General features: G+C 36.8%; 1 protein-coding gene across 1 annotated transcript in view; it reads left to right on the top strand.

Annotated features, from left to right (window-relative positions):
• The window catches only part of LOC114026087 (phosphoserine aminotransferase), a 38743-nt gene extending 37308 nt beyond the window's left edge, over nucleotides 1-1435 (top strand). The window contains exon 9 of the mRNA XM_027839710.1: nucleotides 117-1435. Coding sequence (XP_027695511.1) covers nucleotides 117-222 — 106 coding nt within the window. The 3' untranslated portion in view covers nucleotides 223-1435. The remainder of the gene's footprint in view (nucleotides 1-116) is intronic.
• The last annotated feature ends 10768 nt before the right edge of the window (nucleotides 1436-12203 follow it).

Here is a 12203-nt window from a genome sequence, read left to right as displayed (position 1 = left end):
CATAGTCTGATTCCAGTCTTAAAAATGTCCTTCAGAAAAGGGTGAATGGAAAGCAGTGTATTCTGTAAACTTCTCTCATGTATGGCTCTCAAACATTTTCCCTTTGGTTTCTCCAGGTCTGTCGGAGGAATTCGTGCTTCCCTGTATAATGCGGTCACCATGGAGGATGTTCAGAAGCTGGCTGCATTTATGAAGACTTTTATGGAAATGCATAGGCTGTGAATACTTTGGTACCAGTTTATATACTGCCTATTTAAAAATGGGTAGCCTATTAAAATAATTGTGGCATACATAGATATAAGCTCTTAACAAACTAAGTTATTTTCCTGATAAACAAGCCTGTTGTAACTCTTTGAAAAATAACAAAACTGTTACAAGATAGTTTGTTACTGCAAAGCCAATGACAGCCGCCATCTTCACTCTGACTAGTACCGTAAAATTTTTAAAGCTATACTCCCTGTGTTTTATTCGAGGTTTAGTTTTTTCCTTCCCTGTTGCCTTTTTTTTCCTTGCTAAATCTCAGTATGTAAATTTGACTGTGTACTTAATTCAGCTGTTTGAATATCCTGGCTTCTGTAGGCACACACAACAGTGGGGGAAGGGACCAGATTCTTCATGGGGTGCCAAGGATGCTCTAGACTAGAGTCAGCAAACTACAGGCCAAATCTGGCCTTCTCTTTGTTTTTGTACAGCAGGCTAGCCAAGAATGGTTTTTTACATTTTTAAATACAATAAAACTTTATCTTAAAATAGAAGAGCCATTTTTAGCTTACGGGCTGGCAGGCCAGATTTGGCCCACAGGCCATAGCTTGTAGATGCCTGCTCTAGATTGGTAGCCTGGGCTGCATGTATGGTCAGCTTCCATTTATTTAGGCCCAAACTTGATCACTGTTTGTGAACTCAGAAACTCACAGCACAGGGCAAACCATGGGTCTTCCCTTGTGTACTCTATATTCTCTTAAAGAGACCAAACTGATATACTGTTTCTATTAAGGTCTATTTTTAAGATTATATACTATTTTTCTCTATGCATTTATATTTCAATAACGGTTCTTTGTAGTATACATCAATACTTTAATGTACGCTTATAGTCACAGTTGTTATGCAAGAAGCCTTATTCAGTATATTAACAAAGGGTTGTAGTGTGATGGGGTTTTCTGTGTTTTTTTTTTTTCTGCTTCTCTTCTCAGACAGGAGGATTTGCAATTTTCCATAACACTTTTCCTACATGTTAAGTTCAAACCAGAGCCTTTATTAAAATAGCACAAATCTTTATTCCTTTAGCTGTTCACTTTTCTCTGCTTAGTGGGTCAGCACTGACTTCTGGGGATTTGGTTGGTGAAGAAGCCTCCTCCCATTCTTTTATCTGCATTGACCAGTATGTGATACTGAACATATTAAACCACATTAAAAGTACTAAAACTTGTCCATCTTATATGTGTCTTTCATTTCCTGCTTTACTGAGCACTGGATGTTTTTCATGGTTTTTGGTTAGAGAAAGGGATAAAATACCTATACATCTGGGTGTGGTGGACAGCACACAAGATCTGAAGTTCAGAAACACCTAAGTTCAAATCCAGACTCAGACACTTACTAGCTGTATGATCCTGGGCAAGTTTTTTAACCTCTATTTGCCTCAGTTCATCTGTAAAATGGGAATCATAAACCTCCCATGGTTGTTGTGAGGATCCAATAAAATAACATTCTGAAGTGCTTTTGCAAACCCTAAAGCACTATATAAAAGCTAGTCATAATGTCTGATAAAGGTAAATTGGCCTTTTTAGCTTTATATCATAATTATTTCTGGATAATTTTCCTGTCTTTATCACCTAGATAATCTTCCCTTGTGACAAAGAAAATAGCTAGGTGGCACAGTGGACAGTGTTGAACTTAGAGTCAGGAAAACCTGGATTCAAATTCTGCTACACTGTAGCTAGCTGTGTGACCCTGGGCAAGTCACTTAATTTTTTAGCCTCAATTTTCTCACCTGTGTAAGGAGCAAAATAATAGCACTTATCTCCCAGGGTTGTTGCGAGGATCAAATGAAATAACACGTGTTGTAACTCTATATAAATGCTAGCTATTATTGTTAGCTGAGCAAAGCCAATATACACAGCAACTTTGACACACTATTCTATACCCATCAGTCGATAAGCATTTTCTTGGTCAGGCACTGGGCAAGGCAGTAGGGATACACGGATGAAAATTAAACTGCTCTCAGAGGGCTTATGTTCTACCAGGGAGATAATATGTACATGTAAGTATATGCAAAATAAATACAAATTAACCTATCAAGGAGATAATACATACATGTAAGTATATGCAAAATAAATGCAAGTAGAGGGAAGGCGCTAGAATTCGGGGCATCAGGTAAGGTTGTCCAAGGAAAGGAAGGAAACCTAGTTCCTCATCTCTTCTCCAAGGCCAAGATTGGTCATTACAATTGCATAGGATTATGCATCATTTTAGGGTTCTTTTCATTTACATTACTTTTCGTTTACATTTAGGGTTCTTTTCATTTACATCATGCACATTGTCTTCCTTAACTCTTCATCACTACATACAATTCTTCCCACGTTTTTAATTTGTAGTATCTTTTAGTATGATTTAACCTGTAGTATCTTTTAGTACATTCATGTACCACCATTTATCCAGTTATTCCCTAATCCCCTTTTTGTTTCCTGCATTTTTGCTACCACAGAGAATACTGCTATTAATATTATGACATGTATTAGGCTTAATTTTTCTGTCTTTGATCTTCTTAGAGTACATGCTCAGCAGTAAGATCTCTGAGTCAAAGTATGTGAACATTTGGATGACTTCATAATTTTAAATTCTTCTTCAGAAGAGTTGAACCAATTCACACCTTCCCAAATAACCCATTAGTGTGGTTGTCTTCCTACAGCTTCCCCAAAATTGACTGTTTCTATCTTTTGTCATCTTTTTTAATTTGCTAGAGGTGAGGTGAAATGTCAGAGCTGTTTTCATTTGCGTTTTTTCCTATTAATTATTTGGAATGGCCTTTCATACTTTCTATCCATTATTCCACCTGGCTGCCTAGCAGGTGATCTGGGGTTATCATGAGGTCTAGGTTGGTTTCATGGCAGGCCTAAGAACATACTCGGTTTGAGATGCTTGTATGTTCATTGGCCTGGAATCCCCAGCCCCAAGTTAATCCTAGATACAATTTTTAATGTATTTTGACTGACTTGGGTTTTCTAGATTCTCTAGACTGGAAGTAGATGGGACTGCATAGAACCTCTCGAGACTAGAGCCTGGCCCAAGCACAAAATCCAGAGCTGGTCTAGTACTGAACTGGTCTCTAGGGATAAAGGGATAAAGGCTTTTCAGCTTGCTTTACACTGTGATGCTAAATTCTGAGAAGTGATTCCATTATTGGGCTTATTAACTCTTATTCTACTAGTTACTTTGATACTATAGCTTGCAACCATTACATGCCTTCTCATCCTTTGTGATTCTTGCCCAAAACTGCCATAGAGGCTATTAATAATGATGACAGTAAATAATAAATATCAATCATATAGTACTTTAAAGTTTGCAAATTTCTTTATATGTCACTATAGACATTTTATTATCACACCAACTTTTATTTTTATTGATATCTTTTGTTTTTACATCACCTAAATTTCCCTGTGTCTTGCCCTCCTCCCTGGGAGCCAAGCCTTTTAACAAAGAATTTTTTAAAAGAAAAAGAAAAAATGTTAACAAAGTCTGTCAGTATTTTTAAAAAATTTTTCAGATTTTTAAAAATTTTTAAAAATTAAAAAAAATTCAGATTTTTAAAAAATCTGAATTATACAATATCCTATACCCACAGACCCTTTCTTCTACAAAGGAGTGTGTATGTGGTGGTGGTGGTGGAACATCTCATCTCATCTTTGTGGCTAAGCTTGCTCTTTGTAATTTTGTCACATTCATTTTTATTTGCTTTTTGTGGCTATTCTTTCCATTTTTTATAGTCACTATGTATATTGTCTTCTTGACTCTGCTTACTTCACTTTGCATCAGTTCATAGAAGTCTTCCTATGCATTTCTGTGTTTATCATATTGATAGGTACTATCATTTCAACTTTACAGGTGAATAAATTGAGGTAGATAGAGGTTGAGTGGCCCAGGGTCATATGGCTAGTAAGTGTGTGTGTGTGTGTGTGTGTGTGTGTGTGTGTGTGTGTGTGTGTGTGTGTGTGTGTGTGTGTGTGTGTGTATGTAAGGGAGATGTCAGGATTTTCTGACACCAAGACTAGCATTCTATCCAGGATGACCTATTATCACAGTCTAGTAATCAACATTAAGATCCTATGTGCTACGTGCTAAGGATAAAAAGCCAAAAATGAAATAATCCTGCCCTCAGGGAGTTTATATTTTATCAGGGGAAATAACATAAGTATATATAAGCATATGTATGAAGTAAAATACAAGGTAATTTTGTGGTGTGGAAAGCATTAATAGCTGGGGAGAACAAGAAAGGCCTCCTTGGAAGTCAGGAGGGAGGGCATTCCACTCCCTTTGTGTCAGAGACAAGATGTGCAAAGGTAAGAAGAGAGAGGGAATAGAATGTTGTTGGTGAGACACAGCAAACAGACTAGTTTGGCTGGTCTACAACACGTATAAAGGGAGGTGATATGTAATAGGGCTGAAAAGGGAGGTTGGCTCAAGGTGACAAAGGACTTTATTTGTCAAAGAGAAGTTTATATCTGATCCTAGAGGCCTGAGGAATCGGTGGGGTGTATTAGGGAGGGAAGTGACAAAAGTCATTTTTGGTAAATGTTGGAAACCTACTAATTGCCAAGAAGAAAACAGTCTTATATTTTGTGTTCCCCAGATCTAGGAGAGTTGGGGAGAGCTTGTATTTTCTTACCAGTTTGACAGAGTGGAAATTAACAATTGGAAAATCAATGATTAAAAATCAGCAGACAGAATACACTAAAAAAACAAGCATATCTCCTTCATTTCCACTGCCCATTCATTAAAAACTACTACAGGTAAGGGGCAGCTAGGTGGTGCAGTGGATAGAGCACCGGCTCTAAAGTCAGGAGGACCTGAGTTCGAATCCAGCCTCAGACCAAACACTTGATACTTACTAGCTGTGTGACCCTGGGCAAGTCACTTAACCCCAATTGCCTTTAAAAAAAATTACTACAGGTAGCAAGTAAATAGTCTATTATGGGCACAAATTAAACTTATTTGGTTTGGGCTGCAGGGAGGCTTGGGGTTTCCATGTGTGCCCTTCCACTAGTATGGTGTTGTAGAAAGAAAACTGGACTTGGATCCATAATTTGAATCACAGCTATGCCACTTACTACTTGTGTAACTGTACCTCTCTGGACTTCAGTTTCCTCATCTATAAAATGAGAGGCATGGGCAAGATGTCCCCTAAGTAAGCTCCCAACTCTAAGTCATATGAACTTGTGATATTCAGCAAAAGTGTACTTATTAGAACTGACTTCTGAATATGTGATCATCAAAATAACGGCACCCACATCAATAGAGTCAAGGAATGTTAGAGCCAACAGGACTTGAGGAGGAAGAGAAACAAAATGACTCTCCTGTTCCAAGTTAGCAATGCCAAGGGATGCCATGTTTTAGAAAAAAGACTTCTAGATATCAATTAATCAGTCAATAAGCATTTATTAAGTGCTTGTTATGTACCAGGCACTATGCTAAGCACTAGAGATACACCAAACGATCAAAATAGTCCTTGCCTTCAAGGAGCTTGCATTCTAATAGGGAAAATGATGTGTAAATAAGTAGGTACATAGGAAATGTACAGAAGAGGTGGAGACAAAGCTCTTGACCACATATGATCTCTTTGCAAGGGCATAGGTAAGTATAGTAACTTAAAATTTTAGAGGCAGATTTGGCTTAGTCTCTTTGTTAGTGAAAGTTAAGGAGGATGGCTTTGTTCTCATTCTGTTGTGGAATGTGGAATTTATGGTGTGTCTCTTGCTAAAATGTGTATTGTGGCCTGGAATTATGGAAAAATAAAAAAATTTAATTGGTAATGCTCTGTACTGTACCCTCTTTCACTTTTCTTCACCCAAATCCCAACTTTCCTATGAATATAAATGACATTAGAAAGACTGAATCTAAACTTACCACTGAAGGTGAAAAGACATAACTCTTGTTTGCTGTCACTAGATGTTGAAGGAGGAATCAAATATTCTTTACTGCTGTAGAGGACCACAAGACTATGACCATTGGGTGGAAGGTATAGGGAGGCATATTCAGATTCATTAAGGAAGACCTTTCTAATAATTAAATTTGTCTAGCAATAGAATTGGTTGTCTCATTAAGTAGTGAGCTCTTTATCACCAGAAGCAAAGGCTAGACCATCGGTCAAAGATGTTGCAATTCCTGTCTGGTGAGGGGTTGGATTTGATGACCTTAAAGGTTCCTTCTAGCGTAGCAGTCTGTGATTCTAACCTAACATTTCTATTCCAGCCCTCTTGTTCTAGGGACAGGGAAACTGAGGCCCACAGAGAAGAAGTGAATAGGAAAAAAATACTTGATTAACATTATACATTGAGGTTTGTATATTTCTCAGCAATTCCTTTAGTGCTATGATTCTGTGCTTAAACTCTAATGTGAGAAATAGAACTGGGTTTCACCTGTGACTCTTAGTTTTTCTGCATTTTCTTAGAAAAATTAATATAATTTGATTACATTGTGTTTTGCCCTCATCCTGAAAAGCTGTGGGATTTTACAAAAAGGTGAATTGCTTTATGTAACCAATAATTCTTCCCCCCTCCTTATGTTACTACTGTTAATATTTTAGAGTAATCATTAGTAGAAGAAACCATGGATATCCATGAAAAATGGACAGGACACTTTAATAGATTAAATATTATCCAATTATGCTGAAAACATTATCAGGTCTGGCATCATATCGGTATATGATTAATGTTTGTTGTATCTCACTCTTTGAATGGAAAATAAAACGAGGAAGAATCTTCTCACATTTGATCAGAGTGAGCATAATTAAAAAGTGAAATGCTACTGGGTCTTCTATGAAATCAATCACTTTAATTGGAAAGAAGGATCCCTTACTTCTGTTGGTAATTGGGCTCTTGATAATTTAAAATTGGAATTCATGACAGTTTGTGATAAATTGGCTCCTTTTAGGCTAAGAAGCTAAGAAGTTATAATTACCCATGGATTACTTCTGAATGGTTGGGGAAGCTTGATCAAAGAGATATTGAGAAATATATAGAAAAACTAGTAGCTTGCAGAGATATATTGGATTTTTAAAGAATAAAATTGCTCATTTGATGTGGTGAAAACAAAAGCTCTATGGCATTTGAAATTCTAGATACATAAAATTGGATTTTCTAGGAAAATACGGTATGGGGAAAGAGAAAATTGGGTATACTAATGGAATGAAATCATAATCTACTCAAAGAAGTATATGAAGGGATCATCATAAGAATTGAGGGTCATTTTAAGTAAGACAAATAACTAACATGACATTCATATGCTTTTGTTGATGTGTTTGTGTTGAAAATGAAGACTGACTCACAACTAATTTCCAAAGTATGGAATGGTAGGGAAGAACAATTAGCAAATTCAGTGTGCACAGTTCTTTTTATAGTCCTATTGTGAAGGTTAACTTAAATACAATTGTATGCCTTGCCTGTGAATGTGTCAGAAAATCTTAACTGAGCTTGGGTCTTAGTTATGTACAAAATGTACAAAATTTAGACATGCTTGTGAAAATGAAAATGTGTTCTTAGTTACTGACAAGCACTAATGAATTTGATGACATTGGATTAGCTTAGTTCTAACTAGAAAATTATTAGAATTGATTGTGGAGGTATAATAAATAGGGCCCTAATGAATGAATTTTCTAGCCCTTTTTCCTGCTAAAGAACGAATGACATATTTAGTCTTTTTCCCCCCCAAATCTTTTTTTGTGAGGCAATCAGGGGTTAAGTGACTTTTCCAGGGTCACACAGCTAGTAAATATCAAGTGTCTGAGGCTGTATTTGAACTCAGTTCCTCTTGACCCCAGAGCCAGTGCTCTATCCATTGCAACACCTAGCTGCCCTCACATTTAGTCTTGAACCATTTTTGTTAGGTGGGGAAAGGAACTGGTTTTTAACAAAAATAAGAGGTTGGAAGGTGGGAAGTTAGGGCCTGGAATGTTCTAGATGGCTAAAGTTTCCAATAAATCTGTCCAGGTTGAATAAGGGCCCAAGCAAGATATAAAGATGAGTGTATGGAATTCCTTTTTAGATTTTTATTGACATTTTAAAAAACTTTATGGTCAGTTCCCAATAGCTGTTTTCTCCTCTACATTGAACTCTCTTTAATAAAGGAAAAAAAAACCAACTCCAGCAACTAAAGAAAACCCATTGACCAAGCTACCATTTCTAATATCATATGCAACATTTTTCTCCCATCATTCCCTGCCTCACAATAGAGAAGCTCTCTGTTCTATCGTCTGTTTCCTGGCACCAAGATTTCTCATTACAATTAATCAGAGTTCAGTTGCTTTTAGGTTGTTTTCCTTTACATTTTTTGAAGTCATTGTGTATATTGTTCTCCTGGTTCTGCTTTCTTCTATCTTCATCGGTTCATTCTCCAAATTCCTATTAGTTATTTCTTATGGTGCAATAATATTCTATTGCATTCACAGATCACAAAGCCATTCTTTAATGGGCATCCACTTCGTTCCCAAATTTTGGGAATTCCTTTTCACATATATGCTCAATTATATTAATTAATATTTTAAGTGTGTATTTTAGAAAACTAGAATTTCCCTCACCACAAATTTCAGCCTAGCTAACCAGACTCAAAGAACAATATGTACATACTTCCAAAAGGAACATCATTAAAATGTTTGATGTTAAAGCTATGTCTTATGACTTTTGTTAAACAGAATAAATCCTAACTAGATAAACAAATCCTTTCCACCAAACTTCACTCACCTAGGAAGCATATCACTTTGTAAGTCCCTGAGAAATAATAGGTATTTTAGAAATAAAATTGGGTTAGAAAAAAAGTTATATAGCTGGTACTGAAAAACAATGAAACAGATGTAAAGGGAATCAGTGGTTTAAATGTGTATTTGAAGTTTTCCCTTCATGTTTTACCCCACAGAATAAACTTAGATTATAGGCTGAATCCTTTTAACCCTCTTTGACATCAGAACTGAATTCTTTAGAAGATGAAAGCAGAAAGCAAAGGACAGTGGATCAGCATAATAACCAAACCTAGGTGCTCCTGATTACAAAGATTTCATTCTATTTGTGGGTTAACTGGGATATTTCTATATTTCAATGCTAGGTATCAGTTTTTCATATAATTTTCTATATTTCCTTAGATAACATGTTGGTCTAGTAAGTAGAATATCAAAGATAAGATATTGCTTGCATGGTCACTTGGAAAAACTCCAATAACATCCAGGCTAGATCTAGAATAGGAAATATTTTATCCATGGGCTACCATTGAAATCTCCTTCCTTAGAGATCCTTGATAACACTCTTAAGTGTTAACAAAATCTATCTGTGTGAGAGAACTTGGAAAAAGTTTACTCTGGAAACAGGTAGGTCTAATATACTTTCTGTTAACATCATATATTTTCCTTTAAGTAGGAAGATTCATGATGTTTGTAAGATTGTGGGTCTGCCACCCTATATTGTATAGCCTCTGTTAGGTCTCATGTTCTCTATTTGCCTCCAACACTAGAGGGGATCAATACAGATCTCTCTCATGGAAGACTTTGTCCTTAGGTTCTAGCTTTCCTTCCTCTTTTCTTGGTTTCTCCAGTGGTAGTAAAATCACTCCCCCCCCCCCCCCCCTCCCTTGTAAATTCTTATGCAGCACACAAAAGTGGTTTAGGCAAACTTTACCACTCTGAAGAATCTCACAGTACAAATTCAGGCTGTTGCATCTATATCTGATACTGCTTGTGTGTCTCAGGTGGCTTGCAACAGTCTTCACTGAAGAACATTCCCTTGCAGGTGCTCTCCAATATTATTCTCCTTTGGTCTTGGAGGTCTATCCACTAGGCTTCTTACCTTTGGGGTTATGGTTCCTCAGATGAATCTACCATCTTTATTCAGTAGTCCTGAGTGGGTTGCCCTTTTAGTCTTTTGAAGAATAAAAGGCATTTTCTTCTTGTGTCCCAGGAACTGACCTGTTAGGCTTTTGCTTGGAATGCTTTCCAGTGCTGCTACCTTCATCACCAATGTAAACTTTTTTTTTGTCTATATCCATCAATCCAGGAATCTATATTCCATTTATTTTTTTTCCTGCTTTCTCTAGGGTTCTCTCTAATCATCTTGGATTCTCCTGTATCCTCCCCTCCCCAACCCCTTCTTTTTTCCTATTTGTTCACAAACATACTCTTTAGAATTTTCACACCAATGTCCCTTGACATCCTCCCATTTGTATCCCAATTAGGTATATCATCTTCTCCCCAACCTGGTCATCTTATCCCCTTTTACAATACTCTCATTCCAGGATTCATAATTTACATTAGCATGCTAAATAAAGTCCCCTTGGATTAGTATTTGTGCTATTATAAAACACTGCCACCAAAGTGATTTTCCTCCTGTAGTTCTGATCATGTCACCTCCACCCGACCTTCTTCATTCTATAAATTCCAATGGCTCCCTGTTTTCTTCAGGTTCCAGTAACCAGTCCTTTCCAATATTCTTGTATGTTCTCCATGCATTCCATAGTCCAGCCACATGAACCTACTTACTAAACTTCACACATGATATACCATCTCCTATTTCTGTGACTGTAGACTGGCTGTCTCCATGCCTAAAATGCTCTCTCTCCTCAAACCTGCCTCTTGGAATTCCTAATTTCTTTTAAGACTCAGTTCAAGTGCCAATTTCTGCAGAAGGTCTTCCCTGGTTCTCCCAACTATTAAGTGCCTTCCTCTCTTAAGATTATCTTGCATTTTCTTTTCATATGTCATATATCTATCTATCTCTGTCTCTATCTATATCCATTTGTCCATATCTATCTAACTCTACCTACCTTTCTGTCTGTCTATCTCTCCTGTCTATCTGTCTATCTATCTCTACCTGTCTGTCTGTCTATGCATGTATGTACGTATGTATGTACGTACGTATGTATGTATGTATGTATGTATGTATGTATGTATGTATGTATGTATGTATCTATCTCTTCTCCACTAGATCGCAAGCTTCTTGAGTGTAGGAATTGCTTTACTCTTGTCTTTGTGTCCCCAAGCTTAGCACAGGACATGGAGTAAGTACTAAGTAAGTAAGTACTAAGTATGTGCTAAGTGCTGGGGATACAAAGAAAGGCAAAAAATAGTCTATGTCCTCAAGGAGCTTACAATCCAGCGGGGGTGGGGGGATGGGGGGAGAGACAACATACAAATAAGTATGCACATACAAGCTCTGCACAGTATAAATGGCAAATAATCAACAAAGGGAAGGCACTACAACTAAGCGCACTCTTTCTACTAGGCTTCACTGACACTAATGTGTTAAAGCACAGTAAACTACTCCTCAAATTGTGACCAATTTGAATAATCCAGAATTGTATAGCAGTCCTATGGACACTAACAATTTATAGTAGAATATCTTTCACCCAAGAAGGTCTTTCATCAGGTTAAAAGTAGTAAAAGAAACAAATCTCTGGACTTTTCATTTTCTTGCTCTCTAGAAACTCAGATTTTCATTCCTCGGAATGAGTCTGAAAAAACACCTTTTATTACCGAGGCACATAAGCCGCCAGCAAAATTCTTAAAACAGAAATTTCAGTTATAAGAAATCATCCTCTGAAGGGTAGATGTGCTCTAGTCCATTTTAAGAAAAGTATAATACAAAAGCCTAAAAATTGTACCAAGGAAGAAAATCCTTATATGATCCCCATCCCACTTCTTCCCCACCAAAAACCAAACCAAAATAAAACCACAAACCAAGAAACTGAAACTCCAAGAAAAATAAAGATATGACACTATATTGAATTTAAAGCCAGAGAAGAACAGAAGTAAAAACAGAGGCTGGTTAGGCTCTTGTATTGCCCTGGCATCTTTTGTCTTAGTAATTATCTGTCTGTCTGTCTATCTGTCTATCTATCTATCCATCCATCCTGTGTCTATTTATCTTCTATCTATCCTGTCTCTCTATCCTTTATCTATCTCTCTCTTTCTATTTATTTAGCATTTATTAAGCACCCACTAAGTGCCAGGCATT

This window comes from Vombatus ursinus, unplaced genomic scaffold (assembly GCF_900497805.2).
Source record: "Vombatus ursinus unplaced genomic scaffold, bare-nosed wombat genome assembly UNPS02014832.1, whole genome shotgun sequence".
NCBI classification, from domain to species: domain Eukaryota; kingdom Metazoa; phylum Chordata; class Mammalia; order Diprotodontia; family Vombatidae; genus Vombatus; species Vombatus ursinus.
Note: the sequence above shows the minus strand (reverse complement) of the source record. Positions and strands in the feature narration are given on the sequence as shown.